The 20,387-nt window shown below is 42.8% G+C and overlaps 1 protein-coding gene across 19 annotated transcripts in view; it reads left to right on the top strand.

Moving 5' to 3' along the window:
• SRCIN1 (SRC kinase signaling inhibitor 1) overlaps positions 1-20,387 on the top strand; it is a 183,990-nt gene that overhangs the window by 78,680 nt on the left and 84,923 nt on the right. For 17 of the 19 annotated variants that reach the window (XM_061589051.1, XM_061589050.1, XM_061589052.1 and 14 more), the window contains 3 exons: positions 11,202-11,394; positions 13,616-13,814; positions 17,438-17,531. In XM_061589051.1, coding sequence (XP_061445035.1) covers positions 11,202-11,394; positions 13,616-13,814; positions 17,438-17,531 — 486 coding nt within the window. Of the gene's footprint in view, positions 1-6,534; positions 6,591-6,733; positions 6,792-11,201; positions 11,395-13,615; positions 13,815-17,437; positions 17,532-20,387 lie in introns of those variants that run through there. The other 2 variants (XM_061589049.1, XM_061589042.1) reach the window with 2 other exon arrangements.

The following is a 20,387-nucleotide window of genomic DNA, read 5'->3' as shown; positions in this document are numbered from 1 at the left end:
CATGCCAGGGCCTCATCATTACAGCCATGAGCCCTCTCCCATGACTCATAGAACATTTAATGAGCTCTGGAACTAGGGATGTGCTAGAATTCTGCCCAGTTCAGGTTTGGTACTGAATTTTCCATTAATTGGCTTATTCTTTATCATTGCGGATCGGATATTAATGTAGTGATTTTCAGCATCTATTTTTGAAAACGGATTTTTGAAAAAGGCTCTAAAATATCAATATTAAGAATGATAATTTTATCTATTTCTTTTATATTTCCTTTCAAAATATCAATATTTTGTTTAAAATGATCAATTTCCTTCCAAATCATAGATTCCTTTAAAAATATTGATATTCATATAATTTTTTCTAAAAGGAAAAAAACGGATTGTTAAAAGCAGCAGCAAGCGGACAAAGAATGAACTCGAATCAATACTGTCCTGTTAGGTTAACGGAATGCTTTCAAACTGGTACTGGCCAATAGATCTCATCCCTACCTGGGGCCTATGCACATAACACCTTTGTGTGTCGGCCTACCTCATGTTGCAAAACGGGTGTATAACCTACATAGCAACAGCCTTCTGTCTGCCCTGCTCATGCATGGTATGGAGAGAGATGTGGTGGAAGTGGTTAAGCACACATTCTTGGCCCTGCAAACACACACCTCAGAATGCAACAAATGCGTGCTCAGGCCATTTACACCTGATTTCAGGGAGTATGTGTCTGTTTTCATGCAAGAGAGCAGAACATCTCATGGTTGATCAATAGGCTGGTGCTCACATTATAGCTACCGTTCAGAAGTTGTTTTATGTCACTACAAATGGTAGCTGTCTCCATATAGTGACCTGTTGACAGGCATTGGTAAACTCACTTGAACATAGGAAGCTGCCTTATACTGAGTCAGGCTGTTGGTTTGTCTAGCTCAGTATTGTCTATACTGGGTGGCAGCAGCTCATCAGGGTTTCAGACAATGATCTTTCCCTGCTGCTCACGGAGATGCTGGGGATTGAACCTGGGACCTTTTACATACAAAGCATGTGCTCTTCCACTGAGCCACAGCCTTTCCCCAAAGTGCATGATGAAATTTGGCACTTCTTTTAGGGGCTGTTCAGATGCTTACCAGGTTGCCTTTCCTAGTCATGTGGTAGAGAAGCAGGCATTCCCCTCATTCTCTCTTCCACCATGAAGTTAACATAACATGTGATGTGGACACTCCATGGATTAACCTGTTTTCATGATGGTCTAACTGAAGTCATTTCCCCATTTTATTTTAAGGGGGAAGAATTACTCAAATTGGGCAATTGTGTATATGGGCCTCTAGCAGAGAATAAGGGCTGTTGTGCATTGAATTACTATAGATGTAGAGAGGGGACACAAAGCCCCTCCTCCATCATTGCAAGTTGGAGCATTGGTTTGCAAGTGTCTAAACTAGGTCTTAATTGTAATGAGTAAAGGTATCTAAGCTTAGGCAGCTGCCTTATACTGAGTCAGACCATAGGTCCAGCTAGCTCAGTATTGTCCTAGGAGTCAGCAACTTGTCCATGAGCACCATGGTTTCACTGGTACCGCCAGGCAGGGCCCTCAGGTGCTGAGCTTTCATTTTTTTAAAAAAAGAGAAAGTGTCTAGCCCTCCTAGAAAGAAAGTTATGAAGCAAAATGTGCAGGTACCCTAAGAGATGTCTGTGAAATAAGCCAGCCTAGCTGCTCCCATCTATCAGTATTTTAGCTAAGTTAGATCTCTGATTGATAAGTGAGTTGTTTGGACACCAGGCAACTGGAATCCCTGAGGTTCTAGATAGCTCCTGTTTTGCCTTCTGCTTTAGTGCTCTCTTCCTTCGTTGGTCTTACTTTCTAGCCCTTACAGTCTCTGTTGTTTGCCCTTGCTTTTTCCCTAGCATCCAGGATGCATCTTTGTTGTGGCTAGTTTATCTGAGATCAGGTAGTCCCCAAAATGTATTTTCTGCAAATATGATTACACAATAAGTATGGGTAGATGTTAAAAAATTCCCCATCCCCACAAAAGGCAAATGTGAAAACAATGCAAAGAGACTTAGGCATATCTCCTGCTGTGCAGGAGCTAAAGGCCAGACACCCATTAAGAATTCACTGTATAGTTAACTTACAGTACAGTGGTATATGTGTTTTATGGGGTTTGCTCTGAATGAAATGGGTACAGGATGGTAGCCTAGACTTTGATTTAGGGTTGGCATTAGGGAAAAACAGGGATCTTGTCCCTTTAACAGCTATATGGCAGGCAGAAATTCAGCAGGCTAAGCCTTTTCTAGTATGGAAATACAATTATGGAGAAAGCTTCACAATGACTGTACTCTCTTTTGTTATGCCAAGTCTCCCATGGCAGCTCTATTGTGTTATACAATGCTCCCAGGAGAGCCATTTTGTGTTATAACATGTCCCATGGTAGCCATTTTGTGACTGGTGCCCACAGCACTCTCTCAAAATTTGAAATGTGCCCACTGGTCCAAAGAGATTGGCAACCTCTACACTGACAGGCTTTGAGACCAGGATCTCTCCTAGAAGATGCCAGAATTAAACCTGGGACCATTCTGCATGTGAAGCATATGCTCTACTGCTGAGCTATGACCCTTCCCCACTACATCCGTAATATATCTTTCTATGGTATATCTTACCTCCCACATCAAAACCAACAAGGTTCAAAGGGTATCCCATACCAAGTCGGTAAAGGAACTTTGTTCCTTTCAGTCACCTACAATAAACTGTTCCCTAAAGGTTGGAGAATCTTAAAGCTTCATGTTGGCAACAATGGGGGGGGGGGGAGAGAGGAATTACAGCCAATTTTATGGTAAATTATTTATGGAGAGAACATTTTTTGTGCCACCTCACAGGAATAATTAAACTCTCCAATTAATGCCTCATTTAAATGATGATTATGGCTGTTATCATTTCAATATTGATTCCTCTTCTCTTCTTTCTTTCCTTCCCTTTTAAAACCGTGTTTCAAAATATTGCTCACCACCAGAAACAACACCTCCCAAGCTTGCTTAGTCCAGTAGTTGCTATGTTTTCAACCAGCATTTGTTAACATGAAAGAGCTTCTGGCTTTGTGTGCTTGAGTATGTGCGTGCTTTTAAAAGATAAAATGGAGCAACACAAACACTGTATTTTCTGGGTGCTGGGTAGCTTCCCTGCTAATGCAAATCTTGTGATGTGTTTGAAATGCTTGTGTGGTTGTTCAGAGACTGGTTTGCATTCAGACATGAGAAATGTGGAGGCTGAAAAGGTGCCATGAGGAGGATGAGTCCCTGGAAGATGGCTGGGGGCGGGGAGACCTTTGAGGAGTAATTGCCATTTGAGAGATGTGGACAGCAGCCTAACATCCAGTAGTGGGCTAAAAGTCAAGGGTGGAGAGAGATAATACTGTACTGATTTCACCTTCCGGCACATAGAAACTCTGCACACAATACAGAAGGCTATGCCGTCTCTTGAGCCATCAGTTCCTTCCCAAACAGGAAGGTATTTCAAACCATCAGTCTAGGGCTATGTGCACACTAGTTGTTTCAAAGGTTGTTTCAAAAGCAGCGAGACCATTTTGTCTGGCTGAAGTTTGAAACGTATTTGCCCATAGCTGGATACATCTCCCTTCCCCAGACCTTTTAGGACTGCCCCAGCAAAGCGTTGGGACAATCACTGTCTCTACCTCAGCCTACAGCAAAGCGTTTCCATTTGACACACCTCAGAGTGGCAACAGAATTGATGGCCAATCAGTTTTAAAGTCTCCATGAAGCTAACTTCAAGGTAAAATGCATTCCATCTCCAATTTCCCAAGTTTTGGAGTAACAAGGGGCAGAGTTTGACTAACATTGTCTACCCCTGGTTTCAGAAAATAGAGGAGGAGACACACTGAAACTAGTATAACCGCAAGTGTCTCCAGCCCTATTCCCCAGGTTTCCTCATGCTCAGAGAACAGAGCTTAATTTGAGCACAAGCTCATCAACACCTTGTTTGTTACCCATTTCAACACAATGAGTGTTTTTATAGATTGCCTTGTGTGGGTTCCTCATTGATCTCCACCTCTCACAGTTGTTTTAAATCTGGTTTTGGAAGCTGGCTCAGGTGGTGCTATGCGAATGGCAGAGAATTCAGCATTTATGAATAGGGACATTAAATAAATAAATGGTTGCCAAGCCTGTTTTTCTTTCTAGAAAGCTCTGGAACATAAAGAATTGTAAGGGGAAAGTGAGTGCACAAATAGAATGCAATTTCTTCATACAGTATGAGCAATTCTTTGAAGCAAATGTTGGACTACAACTCCCATTGTCCCTGACCATTCAACAATATCTGGAGGGCCATAGGTTCCCCACCCCTGCTCTAAATGTTATAGAGGAGAGAGCAAGAAAAATAGATGCATTACTGTCTTCTGCTGCAACCACTTGCTTTGTGTAAATACAATTCCATCCTTCTATAATGGGTTACATCCAGACTTAAGATGCAATTCTAACCCCATTTACCTGGGATTAAGCCCAACTGAATTCAGTTCAATTTATTTCTGAGTAAACATTAGGACTGTTAGTCATGCTTCGAACAGACCCACTGAAATTAATAGGATCTAAGTTAGTCTGCACTAGTGGTAGAGCATCTAGCTGCCTTGCATGCAGAAGGTCCCAGGTTCAGTCCCCAACATCTCCAGGTAGGACTGGGAGAGATCCCTGTACGAAACCCTAGAGAGCCATTGCCATTCAGTATAGACAGTACTGAGCTAGATACAGTGTGAGCACCTGTTCAATGGTCTCACTCAGTATAAGGCAGCTTTCTATGCTCCTAACTTAAATTCCATCGGTTTCAAAGGGTCTACTCTAAGAATGATTAAGTATGGCTCCAACCTGGTCAATCCTAAACTCATAGTTCTCAATGCTATAGTATGCTTTTAATATGAATAATGTTGCTCACAACTGCTGTAATTCAGGTCTCCAAAATACACCTAGGACTCCTTTTCCCTTTCCCTTCTTGTTTTCCTCCTTAAAGTTCTACATTTGCAATGGGGGAAAATGGAAACAAGAATATCTTTTTTTGAAAAGGCCTTGCTATTTCCAGGGAGTCAGCGTCCTAAAATGCTGTTCCATGCAGTTCTTATTCACTCAGTATTTAAATAATTTATTATGTTTAAAAGCACCTGAGGGGCCAAAGAATGATCTGACCATCTTTGCTGCTGTTTACGCTGTTAAAAAGTGAAGCAGACTTCAGTTTAGTGGGTGCCTGAATGGGAGATTTCATGATAGCTGTTCTCAGAAGCAGTATCTGTAAGTGTAATAAATAAAAGAAATGACAGGGCCATATTAAAGGAAATAGGCCCACATGGTATCAGAGAGGCCCACATGGTATCAGAGAGAAGAGAATCCTAAATCTGGTAAGGAGGATGCAAACAGTTATGGAGTGAATGGGAATGTTGATGCAAACTGCCTTTAGGTGGAGCCACGGAGCAATCTCTCTTGTGCTCTCTAACTGATTCTCATCAGGGATGTATGAACAGCTGGAAAATTGTGAGTTAGAGCCATAATACAGCTCCTTGGAATGTACGCACGCATCATCTGTTTAGCTGCCATGCCAGTTGGGTTTTCATGGTGGTTCACTTTGAAGTGATTTCAGAGCTGTCCTTTAACACTCTTTTTACAAAAAAAAAAGAAAAAAAGTGGTGGAGAGGAGACCCAAGAGTAGATATCTTATCTAAAGCTGTATATAGTAGGGGAGAGTAAATATCTGTGCATACACACATGCACACAAATTCTGTTCCCAGTATATATTATGCAAAATGAGCACATTTGCCAAATTTACTACTTTGAATAGTAGTCTTCTTCTGCTGCTCATGAGGACGTTCAAAGGAAGATGCAGTGCACAGAAGCCCTGTACTTTGATTGCTAAAGTCCCCCTTCTGAGATCTTATCTCAGCAAGCATTTTCTTTATACTTTTTTTTGCAGCCATAAATTCTTTAAACAAATAAGAACTAGAAAGTTCTTTTTAAAAGGAAAGTAAGATTCTCAGGAAGCTGGACTATGTGCCCAGTATCAGTTTCTGCACTTGGGCAGCCAATGGCAGTGGTGGCTGGTTTATTTGGGCAAGTGGGGTGATGCCCCGCCAACTTCAGTGTACCCTTAGCCAGCCCCCCATCTACCTGCTTTCTTACTTGCAGCCTGTCCAGTGAGTAGCACTGACTGTCAGCTTCCTCCTCCTTAGTCTTAGTATTACTGCCCTTGAAGAACTCAGCAAGAAGGACAATATGGGCAAAACTAGAGTTAGTTGACTCTGCCTCTGATTGCCTCTGTCTGTATTTGCTCTGGCTCCACCCACTGTTGGACTCCCTGTCTTCTGTCCACCAGTCCCGATGGACACCAGCCTTCACTGGCCAATGGAATAATGGAATTATGAAATGCAGTCCTGATTATCAGTGACATAGGATGAAACAAACTACCATGGCTTAGAAACTATGAGGATTGTGTGGGCCAAGATGGGAACAGCTGCAGTACTGAGGGACTGAAGGCCTGCCCTGGAAGTGAGTACTTGAGCATCTGGTTGCTTGCTTGCTTGCTCACTCCTCTGGGTTGCTGTTTCTCAAGAGAATTGAGGTCTTTGGTAAGTGCTGCAAGGACTGGGACCCTCTGCCTGACCCTGAATCCAGAGAGAGGCTGCAGTGAATCTTGCAGCCTCTTGCATCAGCTCCTGGCTGGGTCAGGGGGCATAAAAGCCCAGGTGCCCTTGGCAGCGGGTCTGCCATCAGTGGAGTTGTCGCCAAAGGGAGTCGTCCCTTGGGGAGCCCCTTAGGGAGTCCCGAGGGTGAGGGTGCTATCCCTTCTATTTTAAAAAAAAACATTCTAGAGGAGTCTGGTAGTAGGGAGGGTGTAAGGTGATTGTGTAGTTCCTGTGCAGGTTGAGAGCATGTGCAGTGAACTGAATGATAGGAGAAAGTTGCCAGATGCCGTCAGAGTAAGAGTCTGTAACTGGCAGAAGGCTAGCCCTCCCTGGGTGTGAGATGGGGGGGGGAGTAGATGTGCCCTGTGTGAAAGATATTTAGTGGGTCTGACTGTCCTCAATTCTCTCAGAGGCCTAGTGGGAAAATTGGTTCAGGTAGGTTTTGTTGGTGGGCTCTTGTTGGGTCCATATCAGGTGTTTAGGAGGAGTCTTAGTAACGAGGGACATCAGTGATCATGGATAGAGGGAGGTATAGCCATGGGGAGGTGGTGAGCTACCATAGAAGTTGAGGCAAGGCTATCTATGCCTCGTTCCTCACTTCCATTCCTCCCATGGACGGGTTCCTCGTTGCTCATCTGCTGTGCCCACTGGCCTGTGTGTGCTACTGTTTAACGCCAGATTGGTAAACAGTAAGACCCACTCATCCATGATTTGATGTGTATTATAGAGTCCTGGGTGGGTGAGCTGGGAGGAGTTGATCTGACCCAGCTTTGCCCACTTGGATACTTGGTGCAACACCAGAACATGCTGCAGGGATGGGTGGGGGGAGGAGTTGCTGTGGTCTACAGAACTTTCATCTCTGTCACCAGGAAACCACTCTGTCTTGGAGCTGGCTGGGAGGGCCTGCACCTGGTGTTGGGCCAGAGAGACAATAAACTAGGGTTACTGCTGGTGTACCATCCATCCTGCATCTGGCAGCCACTGAGAGATCAAGTAACCAGATCGCATTCCCCCTGTCCTTCTCCCGATAAAGGTCATCCATCAGGGCAACCAAGGCCAATTCAGTCCCATAACGAGGCCTGAACCCAGATAGGAATGGGTCAAGATAATCTGTTTCATCCAAGAGTACTTGACCATGGTATCCTTCTGAACTGACTTGGTGAGATGCGTATCGGTGGCACTGTTTTACAGTTTCCGATCTTACCTCCAGGGTTGTTTTCAGAGAATAGCATTGGGTGATTGTCTTTCGCCTGGCAGTTGTGTTGTGGGGTGCTGCAGGGTACCACCTTGTCTCCAACGTTGTTTAACATCTATATGAAGCCCTTGGGAATGGTCATCAGGAGATTTGGGGCGAGGTGTCAGCAGTATGCTGATGATACCCAGCTTTATTTCTCTGTAACATCTGAATCAGGAGAGACCGTGCAAGCCCTGGACCGCTGCCTGGACTCAGTGGTGGGCTGGATGAGGGCCAATAAACTGAGTCTGAATCCTAGCAAGACAGAGGTGCTGTGCGTTGATGGTTCCCAAGTTCAGATAATTGGTCAGTTGGATGAGGTCGTACTCCCTCTGAAAGAGCAGGTTGATAGTTTGGGAGTGCTCCTGGATCCGTCTTTGTCACTATAGGCTTCTCGATTTTACTGATTAAATAACCTGGCCCAGAGTCGACAAAGTAATATCATTTACTAAACCAGCATGCTGTTTCAATGCATGTTGCACATAGCAGCACTCTTCCCCCTCACAACACCCTGTGCACATGGCATCCTTGTTCTGGGAAGATATATGGTCATTTGTGTGAAATAGGGCTCATGGTATATTACTGTTTTTATTGCTGGGACTCCATACCCATTATTTTTGCCTGTTCCGTGCAGCCATAAACTTTGATCCTGCTTCCCTTCCAGCATCACGATGGGCCCCTTTATGTCTCCCAGGAGCTGTTTCCCAGGCATAATTGATAGGCAGCCTCCTGTAACTTCAGAGGTTATCTGACTTGTTTGTCTGCTCATTTTGGCTTTCCTGTTGTTATCAATGGTGGGGACAGGACCAACAAAGCTTTTGCAGGCACTTGTTCTGATCCATCTCTGTGTGCAATGGGATGAGGATGCCCTACTCTGATGGCAAAGCGCTTTCTTTCCCAGCAGCAGTTAAAGGGGGCGTGAGACAGGGAAAGTAGAGGAGAGCAATCATTCTCTTGTCCCTTCCTCGCTATTTCTCTCACATCATGCTGCTGCTGGGACAGAAAGTGCCCTGCAGCCCAGTGGGGCATCCTCCTTGCACCTCAAGCAAATAGCTTCAGGGTGTTTTGTTCCATGAAAGGAAGAGGTGGTTGCAGCAACACAACAGAGTGGCAGCCAGTGCCTGCAGCACAGGGATGGGAAACCAGTGGCCCTCCAGATGTCATTGGACTCTATTCCCTCCCATTGATCCCAGCCAGCATGGCCAACGGTCAGGGATGATGGGAGTGGTAGCCCAGCAATATCTGGAGGGATGCAGGTTCCCTCATCCCTCCTGTAAATTAATAACTTCTATGGAGCTGCATACAGACATGGGTTGAAAATGCTTCCACAGTGCTCTGAGCCTCTTTTTGATGGCTTCTGGCTTAAGAAAATTTGAAACAAATCAATGGAAGAAAGGTCTAGTATCATTGGCTGGCACTAGTTATGATGAATACATGCAATCTCCAGGATCAGAGTCAGGAACTGAATACTATTCGTTGAAGAGCAATAAGGGGGAGAGGGCTGTTGTTTTTGTGACCTGCTTTTGGGTTGCATCTGGTTGGGAAACAGCATCTTGGACTTGATGGACCACTGGTCTGATCCAGCAGGGCTCTTGTTAAAGTTCTTAAATGCTTGCTCCTTGTGAAGAAAGGGTCCTGCATGTTCTGTTAAGTGGTGGGCTGGGGTCTTCTCCACCAGTAGAGTAGACTGTGGCAGGCTAAAGCACTGACTCACAAATAACTTCTGTACTGTTTTTTCAGCATACAAACTCTAAATGCAAATGTCTCTTAACTGGTTTGTGAGTTTTGTATGAACCTGCTTGCCATGATCCATGGCGAGCCCTGTTTGTGCTGATGGTGTGATCAGTGGAAGGGAGCCAATGGGGCTCCAAGATTGTTGCTACAGCATCATTGATTGGCTGACTGGGTTCCTGCCAAGTAGGAAGGGGCATTGGGAGCAGATTGAAGTGCCACAACTTTTGGTGTCGGCAGGGAAGGGGCATGGGGTAGGATCCATAGTCAAATAGGGAGACCACAATAAGGGGTCTTGGATGTGGCTGTCCTGAGGCTTCATCTTGGGGTGTGCACCCATGTTGTGCCTTGCACCTATGTTGCAGGCAGAGGCACACCAGAACGGGCTATGTTGTGGTGGGCCACTCCCTTACACCCAATGACTCTTCACGGGCCCCAGCCAGTGGGCTTGGGGGGAGAGATATTGGCCAGCAGGTGGACTACCTGATATCAGGATCCTTGCCCTTATACCATGCCAACCCCCACTATGATTGTACTCAATCAACCTTGGTGTCTGTATGTGGTCTTTTGCTTCCTGTACACTTGAGTACCTGCATGCAAACAACCTCAAACATATTAGGAAGGCAACATAGATGGAAGAGTGGAAGTTACTGGGACAAGAAAAGGCAAAGAAAGAGAAGTAATATGAGTGCTAGATGTCGACTCACGCTACATGTAAGGCTGATGGAATGCTGTTTGCCATGAGGTGTTTATATATGTGCGTGTAATTTTCATCACCTCGTATCTTTAAGAGCAAATTGGATGAACACTTGGCTGGATTAATTGAGATGGACTCTCTCCATGAGACAGAAGTTAATTCCAACAAGTGCTGTTTACCAGTTAATGAATCTTGATTTGATTAATCATCTGCTATTTAATAGACCGGTCATATCATTGATTAAATTTATATAAATTTTACAGTATGCCAAACTTCAATATAGAGCACTTTTTGAGATACTGCTCCACCATTAACATATTCCTTTTCAGTTTCTATTATTTATTTGTTTGTTTGTTTGTTTATATCCCGCCCTTCCTCCCAGTAGGGGCCCACTATAATAATCATTGCAGTGCTCAAGAACCAAAAATACTCTAAAAATTAAACATTAAAAATTAAAATTAATGCAAAGTCACACTAAATGAAATGTGCCCTCATCAGTTAAAATTGGCCCCTATCAATGAATTAACTACAGCGTTAGTTGATTAATCTACCTAGTCTATCAGTTAAAGTTTGTAGCCATATTTTTGATCCTTTTATCCATTACCAGATATTAGGACCGATATCTTTAGATTTTGATTCTTTTCCCCCCTTTTTTTTTTGCAGAAAAAATATTTTAGGAGGTTTTCTGCTGCTGCATTTCATGATCCCTGACATCTTTTCATGATCATGAAACTTTAAAAAGTATTATTAAAAGTAGTATTTAAAAGAAGGTGATGAGAAAGAGATGACATATTTAATGTCTGTGTTCAATGTCACATTTCTAGAAAAAGTACAATTCTGTCCGTAATCATATTGCTCTCTCTCTCTCTCTCTCTCTCCCACCCCTCTTCAGACCCGAAGCTCCCGGCACTCACAAGGTTCTCAGCCTGGTCTGGCTGATCAAGCCAAACTCTCCTTTGCTTCGGCTGAGTCTCTGGAAACCATGTCTGAAGCTGAGCTGCCCATTGGGTTTAACAGGATGAACAGGTTCCGGCAAAGCTTGCCTTTGTCTCGTTCCACCAGCCAAACAAAGCTCCGGTCACCAGGTAAACGTCCTTGAGAACTGTTTCTCAAGCATTCCTGGTTAACAAAGACATCCCTGATTTCAAACAGATCTCGTTTTGGGGAAAGCTGACCTTCATTGCCCTTGTCTGTTGTGGTGCTCAGGGGACCTGCAGTTGAAGCTGTTTTGCTCCAAGCACCTGTTGTTCTGGCGCACCTGTTTTTAGGCATGTGAATCTCCTTAGCAGAGTAGACAGTGTCTTCGTCTCATAATCTGAAGGATTGATTTTGAGCCTCAATGAATTCAAGTGCTAACATGCTTTTTTAAGGGGGAGCCATAGATTCAAAGAAGATACCAGATTCAATCCCTGGCATCTCCCGATAAAACAGGGGTGAACAACCTATGAACCTCCAGAAGATGCTGGACTATAGTTCCCATCATCCTTGACTATAGGTCATGCTGCTTGGAATTGATGGGAGTAGGAGGAACAACAACTGGAGGGGCCACAGGTTCCCTGAGATCTTAGGAAGGTTGGCAAAGGCTTTCACCAGGGACCTTGGAGAGCTGCTGCCAGTTAGAGCAGACCATACTGGGCTAGATAAGTCAGTGGTCTGACTCAGTAGAAGACAACTTCCTACAGAAGCCTTTGCCAGCTTGGTGCCTTCCAGCTGTTTGGGGCTGTTGGGAGTTGTACACCTGGAGGGGACTAAGTTTGTGAAGACAGTTGGCATATCTTTCTTTTTAAATTCTTCCAGGCTTTTTAATGGATTTTGAGGTTTTGACTTTTCAGACATTTAAAGGCCTGTTTGTGTATATTTTTTTCTGTTTAGTCTCTGCTGCTATGTGTTCTATACTGTAACTGTTTTTTTTTATTGTTCATATCCAGGGTAGTCAATATGGCATCTTCTTGATGTTGGTCTGCAACTCCTATCAGCCCCAGCCAGCTTGGCCAGTGGTCAGGGATGATGAGAGCTGAAGACCAGCAACATCTGGAAGGCATCACACTGGTTACCTTGGTTCATAAACATATTATGTTTATGTATGCCACCCAGAGAATTGGTTACAGGATGACACAGAAATACCCTATTAGATTAATTAATCAATTTGTTTTATTTATATTTAAAATTGTCTCAAAAATAACTGGAAGTGGTTGGCAGAAAACATTTTTATTTTTTAAAAATAAACAAATGTGCAAACAGTACAATTGAAAAACCGATTCAGATTCTTTTTTGAACTAATAGCAGCAGGGAATCAGCACGTAGCTTCAAATTCACTGCTCTAACTACTCCCATATGCCTGACAAAATAAAAGTTTGTTTCATCAACACTGCTTTGTGAATGATCACAATAAATACTTTCGTGTTTGAGGTTTAATAACTTAATTATCACAGTCTATATTTCTTGCATTTTGTTGCTCTCTGACCTCACTGCTGTTTTTTTCTTTTTATACCAAGGATGGGGATTCTGTGGCCCTCCAGATGTTGTTGGACTCCTAACTCCCGTCAGCCCCAGCCAGCATGGCCAATGGTCAGGGATGGTGAGAGTTGTAGTTCAACAACATGCGGAGGGCACTAGGTTTTTCATATCTTTTTTCTTATGTTTATATATACCTGCCAACTCAGGATAACATTCCGTTTATCTAAGTAAGTGGATTCTGGTCCCCAAAAGCATATTAAGTGATAATGAAGATGTTTGTCTTCAAGGGGCCATAAGACTCTTTGGGTTACATCCAACATTAAGTTCTACTTTGAGTAGACCCATTGAAATTAATGTGCATGGCTAACTTAAATGTATCAATTTCAATGGGTCTACTCTGAGTAGAACGTAATTGGCTACAACCCTTTCTTTCTTTTGCTGCAACAGAGCAACACAACAGCTACTCCTCTGGGAATTTCGTTGTGTCTGAAGCCAAAGGTGAAACAGGGAAAACGTCCAGTTCTTTAAGGGAAATCTCAGTTTTGGCAGAAATACTGTCTGGGGTCTGCTATAGATGGCCACTGAATGCACCTTCAAGATAAATGAAACATTCAGCCCCCTCCCCAAAAGATTTCAGTCAGTATGGGGTTCATATTTGATTTACTTGGTTCTACCTGTCATTCTGACTCCATGACAGTATTTTTTTAAAAACACTTCTACTTTTGAAGAAGAGTCTTGTGCAACTTAAAAACGTGCGCTTCGGCTGTTATACACATTTGTTTTGTTATTCTGCATTTCTTGACCTATTTCCTTCCTGCCTGCTCCCACATCAATCCTCCATTTTCCTAGGTGTCCTTTTCCTGCAATTCGGGGATGAGACGAGGCGGGTTCACATCACCCATGAAATCAGCAGCATGGACACCCTCCACGCCCTCATTGTCCACATGTTTCCTCAGAAACTGACGATGGGCATGCTGAAGTCCCCCAACACTGCCATCCTGATCAAAGATGAATCCCGCAATGTCTTCTATGAGCTGGAGGATGTCAGGTGAGAACAGGGCCTACTAAATCCTTGGTAGAAGCATGACAGTAACTACCAGTAGAGGACTATATGGCCAGAGTGCTATTTCCCTCTCTCTTGCGCCCCCTATCTGTGTTTTTCTTTTCAGTCCCAGGGCCCAATTCACTGTGCTAGTACAAACCTTTAAACCAGGAGTGGGCAACCTGCAAGCTAAGGGTCGAATTTCATGTGAGTGAGGGAAGCCCGGAGGGAGAGAAGGAGGGGGGGCTAAAATGGATGGAGCTGTGGAAGGAAGAGTGGGGAAAGGTCCTCTGTAAGTGTAAGAACATGAGAAGAGCCCTGCTGGAGCAGGCCAAAGGCCCATCTACTTCAGCATCCTGTTCCCACGCTAGCCAATTGGATGGCTATGGGAAGCCCGAAAGCAGGATACAATCGCAATTCGTTTTTATGTTTTGTAAACTGGTTGGAAGTCATCTGGGAATAATAATAATAATAATAATAATAATAATAATAATAATAATAATAATGCCATCTAAGTTGATGGTCGTCACTATATCTTGTGGGAGCAAAGTCCATGGTCTTACCTCTGTGCTGTACTTCCTTTTCTCTGTGCTGATTCTTCAGCTTCATTGGATATTCCTGAGTTCTAGTATTATGAGAGAGGAGGAAGTTCCCCTTACCAACTTTCTCCACACCATGAATAATCTTAAACACCTCTAACATTTCCCTATAACTGACTTTTCCCCCTAAAAAGCCCCTAATGTTGTAACCTTTCCTAATAGGGGACTTGGTGGAGCCCCTTGTTCCAGACCCTTTTCTGTGATTTCAGACCTCTGGAAAGAGCAAAGTGTCCTTCTCCCAGAAGCTGGCCTGCATGGAAATGTGAACCTCAGCAACAACAAAGGTTCCCCACCCCAGGCTGAATGTTTTAAATGAATTGGGGCCTGGTTTCCTGAAAGAGTGTCTCTTTGTACATATGCTTGCCCAGACTTTAAAACCATCTTCAGAGGCTGTTCTTTGGGATGTGATGTGTGGCAACTAGGGAGAGGGACTTTTTTGATGGTGGTACCCAGGCTGTGGAATGGCCTCCCCAGGGAGGCTTGCCTGGTGCCTACATTTTGTTTTAATTTTTGAGGTTTAAGTTATGTTTTAAATTTTATATATTGCATATTTTTATCATTGTAAGCCACTTTGAGACCTAGATGGTGAAAAGCATGATATAAATTTTAAAAACAAAAACAAATAATATGGTGCTGGTTCTTTTGGTGCCTTTTTGCTTCCCCAGGCTGTCTAGATTTTTGTTGTTGCTGTTTTTTCAAAAAGATTGTAGTGATTTTAGATTCTTGGCACAACTATTTTCTCTGTTGCTGGTTTATTATGATGCTGTTTTAATTTTGTTTTTGATTAATGTTCAGGTTGTATTATTATATTTTGTGCTTTTAACATTTTGATTGTATACCACCTAGAGAAGCTTTTTGCTGATGGGCAGTGTAGAAATGTAGTTATACATACAGTAAATAAGGCTGGAATCCTAACTCCATCTATCTGGAAGTAGGGACAGAAAGTTCTATCAAAGTAATTTCTTTCAGTTTCTAATTTTTCCAATCTTAAATTCAGTTCTCCACATTTATGCAGCAATTTTTTAAAAAAATCATGAAATTTTTCTAGCATTTTACTGCAAATTTCTCCTAATAAACACATTTTTGTAGACTTTTGACTAATCTACACATTTTTGCAATCAATATCTCATCATATAATGCATTTTTGTATGTTATTTTCAGTCGTATATTCATTTTTATGCACACTTTCCTCTAACATATGCATTTTGTAAACATTGTTTGGTTGGTGAACTGCATTGCAAAATTCCAATAAGTGCAAATTTTGAAGAATGGCTGTTTTGGTTATCATACTGTTTTGAAAAGTGTGGATATGATAGATTTGGTTTGAAATGCAAACTGTATTGAATTTCTTGCCCATCCGTATCGGGAATAAGTCCCATTGAATTCAGTAGGACTTAATTCTGAGACGGCGTGATTAGGATTGCAGCCTGAGTGAGTGAGTGAGTGAGTGAGTGAGTGAGAGAGAGAGAGAGAGAGAGAGAGAGAGAGAGAGAGTTGTATCTGTCATAAAAGTATACAAATCTTTCAGTAAGACATTCATTTAAGAAAAATGCTCTGGCTAGAGAGAAATCCTTTGCCATCACTTTTAGCAGTGGCTTTCCCTTCCTTTCTGTGGTTAAAAATATAAAGGCCCAGATGAGTCAAAACACCTAGCCCAGCATTCTGTTTCTAACAGTGACCAGCTAGACTACTCTGCCTAGCTCACAAGCAGGTCGTGAAAGACCTCCCTCATTGCTTGTCCCCAGCATCTACTCTTCAGATGTTTACTGCCTCTGAATTTGGAGGCTCTATTTATTTTAGTTGTTATGGCTAATAGGTGTTCACAAAACTGTCATCTGTGAATTGCCTGATCACTTTATAAAGCCATCTAAGCTAGTCACCATCACTACATCTTGCGGCAGCCAATTCAGCCAGTTAATTAATTGCATGTTGTGTGAAGAAATGCTTCTTTTGTATGCCTATAATCTACTGCCAATCAGTTTAATTGGGTGACCCAGAGTCCTGGTATTATAAAGGAAGAGGGGAAAAAAAGCTTTCTAACCAATCTCTCTGCATCATACATATTGTTAAGACACCAGTACCACAATGCTCCTTCGTTATTCCTGCTTTATCATCCTCTCTATACACCTCTTTAAGAAAGGGACGCAGAACCTCTGGGCCACAGGCCGAATGCAACCTTCCAGGCCTCTCTATACAGCCTTCAGGGGCCTCCTCAGACCGCACTCCACACGCTCCTCAAGTGCTTTTGCCTGGCTGGAATGTGTCCTTGAGCTGGAATGTGTCCTAGAATGGTGATAATGCTGCTTACTTGCCTGCTTGGAGGATGAAAAGATGTGTATGTGTGTTGGGAGGAGGGTTTATAAAAACGTCTGGCTTTTGCATGGCTGGAATGTAGCCTTCTGTAAAAAGGTAAGAGTCACATCTGTTGCTCTGCCCACTTTTGTCTCTGGCCTGCACATCACTGGCATATCACTCCCCCCCCTCCCCAGAAGATAGCCCATGAGGGAACACAGTCCTCTAGCTGAAGAAGGTCCTCCAACTCCATCTAACATATCCCCTCTAAGCCATTTTAATAGGTCAGACAGCAGCTGCATTTCTGCCTTTGGTAGAATTCTTCTTTGTAGCCTTACAGGATTCCTTTCATGAGAGCACTGGGAACTCAGTCCCAAAGTTAACTAGCAAGAGTGGAAACCCAGCTCAAAACTAGGGATGTATGTAACCCAGAGATGGAGTGGTGAACCCCAGCACAAAATCTGTGTGTAAAAGCCATAGGTGGAATTGTGTGGGAAAATCCACGTATCTAGATCTGTGCTTCAGAATCAGATTACTGCAGAAAATGTATAAATCATCAGTGCTGGGTAGGAATAGCTGCTGATTGGCACCTGCTCAATGGCCTCTAGCAGCAGGTGTGGTCCAATGACATCATCAGGCTGCCTCTGTGGAGTTGTCAGCTGTGAATAATCTGGCGCTTAGAATAATAACGGATACCATGCATTTGTTTCATTAATACTTTTGCTTTTGCTCTTGCAGGGATATCCAAGACAGAAGCATTATCAAAATCTACCGGAAAGAGCCCCTCTATGCCTCCTTCCCCGGATCCCACATCACTAATGGTGACCTGAGGGTAAGAGCAGTGGGCTGCATTAAGGGCACTGAGCTGTTTTCATCTTCACTGGATGTCTGTGTAGTGAGAGGTGCAGGGGGGCAGATCATGAAGGAGCATTACAGCAATGCCTGTCCATTGAACACAAACCAGATGATGATCTAGCAAGCAATGCTGTGCTGCAGAGGCACAGGGGTGTAGTTTTTACACTGTCTATAGAAGGATTAGCTAGCTTTTGCAGGCTGAAGGCTGCATTTACCCATTTTGTCAGCCCTCTGGGGTTACATGTAAAAGTGGTTTGACTGAAATGTGAAGGTGAGTGTGGCCAATTTAATTTTTTCTTTTTTTAAAAAAAAGTTTTGGGGTTTGGTGTGATCACAAAAACCTTTTGGCACCACAGTATCACATTGAGAGGGGTGCTATGGAAACAGTAAGTAAATATAATTTATTTTTTCAAAAATTAAAAATAATTTTGTTTAGTTTTTTTAAGAATTGACAAATGAGGGGGCTTGAGGGGCACAAAAAACCTTTGGCATCACTATCATGGTGGGACCTGTATTCACACAAATACATATACATATATACATACACATGATTGTGATTAAGGATATCCAGTTTGTAGGTAAAAGTAAAAATGACTTACTCACACAGTTCACAAACCACAAAGTGTCAACTAAAAAAGTGGAGCAACCAGTTGCAACCAGTGAAAACAGTGAAAACCACAGCCTGTTAGACTTATCTATAACTGTTATAGAGATGCCAAGAGATGCAACAACATTAACTAAGAGGGAGAACTTCTGGATATACACCCTTTACACATTGGCACCACAAGGCCTTAACCTGGAGGACAGTACCATCATAGCTTAGCTTCTGCAAATGAAGCCCCACTGAGCATTCCACCCTTAAAGCTCTTATAACTGCCACCTTGATAACAATATTATTACATTTGGGTTAGCAGCTGATGAAGGTGAACAGAAAGCATTTTGCTAGAAAAATAAAAACTTCTGTTTTGTTCAATCCCAATTATGTGTGTATTTTAAAGTGATTAACAGAATCCTTATAGGGATTCAGGGCAAGCTTGGGTGAAGTACTGTTTGTTGCTTTTAAAACTGCGTATATATGCAGACCAGATGCAGCCAGTGGGTCTACACCACATTCCTCCTATCTTAAGGTATAGTACCCCCAAACCCCAGACTGGAGAGAGAGATTTCCCCTTTTCCCTTGTGATCCAAAGGCTAAAAGGTTTGAGTTAAGGGTTTCATTTCCCTACCAAACAAAACCTCCACAAATTGGTATTAAAATTCTGGGGTCTAATACAGGATCCATTATTTTTCCTCCAGTAGGACTGAGAAACTCTAGAGTTAGACTCCCGTAGAGGTAAGCCTGATTTCACCTCTAATGTAGTCATAAGACATAAGAATTTCCTCTGGGATTTAAATGTTTGAGAAATTTTGCTATGTTCTCTTTAAGAGAATAGTTTACACAATCTCCATCATGCACAATATGCTTGTGCATTAGTGTGAGAAATGCACAAGTAGGGATGGAAGAGAAATTCAATACAGTTTAAAGACTAATAGAGGAACTGAAACACAACCATCCTTCGAAATCCACACATCTCTGAATTTTGCAGTGCAGTTCTCCAGCCAAGTAATGTGTACAAAAATGCATAAACTGGGACAAATGTATGTGTTAATGAAAATAACATGTAAAATGCATTACACTAGGGAACATTCTTTTGCGAAATTGGGTCTGTCAGGCAGAATTACATACAAAAGTTGTATTTTTAGAGGAATTTTACATTAAATTGCTGATTAATTTTCATGAGGACCTTTTTAGAAAAAGTGTACAAACAGATGTGAAAGTGTAGAGAACTAAACTTAAGATTGGAAACTGAGAGAAGCTAAAACTGATGGATTTGGCCATCCGTAGCACCGCCTGCCACTTTCCCAATTGAAATAATCACACCTGTACTGCCTTACAGGAGTTTCGGATTGACTTGTGATCAGAGACATAGGTCTGCTCCACTGTCATTGTTCGCCATTTTGCTCTGTCTCCAGTGCAACCTCACTTGGTCCAGTTTTCCATGCCCTTCGATGGATGCACATCTCTAGGCAAGAGAATGGTTCAGCTGGCAAACAGACTAATCCAGACACACTATTAAGAACTCACTAGAGTCTTGAACAGAGAAGATCCTCGTTCCCATTCCTATGCACAGAGTGTTTGAAGTTTGGGGGTGTACACACAAGGAAGTGACTGAGGATGAAGCTGGGCAAGCACAGGCAGAAGCAGATATCATGGTGGGGAAGGTGGTTGAATAGAGAGGCAGACACAGTAATTGTGTGTATTTATTTATTTATTGTATTTATATACCGCCCCATAGCCAAAGCTCTCTGGGTGGTTTACAATAACTAAAAACGTTAAAAACAAATATACAAATTTAAAAACACATATTTTGAAAACAATTTAAAACACAATTTAAAACACATGCTAAAATGCCTGGGAGAAGAGGAAAGTCTTGACCTGGCGCCAAAAAGATAACAGTGTGGGTGCCAGGCGCACCTCGTCAGGGAGATTATTCCATAATTTGGGGGCCACCACTGAGAAGGCCCTCTCCCTTGTTGCCATCCTCTGAGCTTCCCTGTATTGCTTTGGAAGGAATTAACAGAACATACCATCAGTCACAGCCAGCAAATGGGAAATGGTCAGGAAAATTGATAGTTGGAACTTTGGCAATGAATGATATCAGGGAATAAATCAGAATAAACTGTGTTCCAGGAGGGATGGAGAGGAAATGAGGAGAGGGATGTGTACAACAATAAAGATATAAGAAGAGCCCTGCTGGATCAGGCCAAAGGCCTATCTAGCCAACATCTTATC

This window comes from Rhineura floridana, chromosome 11 (genome assembly GCF_030035675.1).
Source record: "Rhineura floridana isolate rRhiFlo1 chromosome 11, rRhiFlo1.hap2, whole genome shotgun sequence".
Lineage (NCBI taxonomy): Eukaryota > Metazoa > Chordata > Lepidosauria > Squamata > Rhineuridae > Rhineura > Rhineura floridana.
The sequence above is the reverse complement of the archived record's forward strand: the minus strand, read 5'-3'. Positions and strand labels throughout refer to the sequence as shown.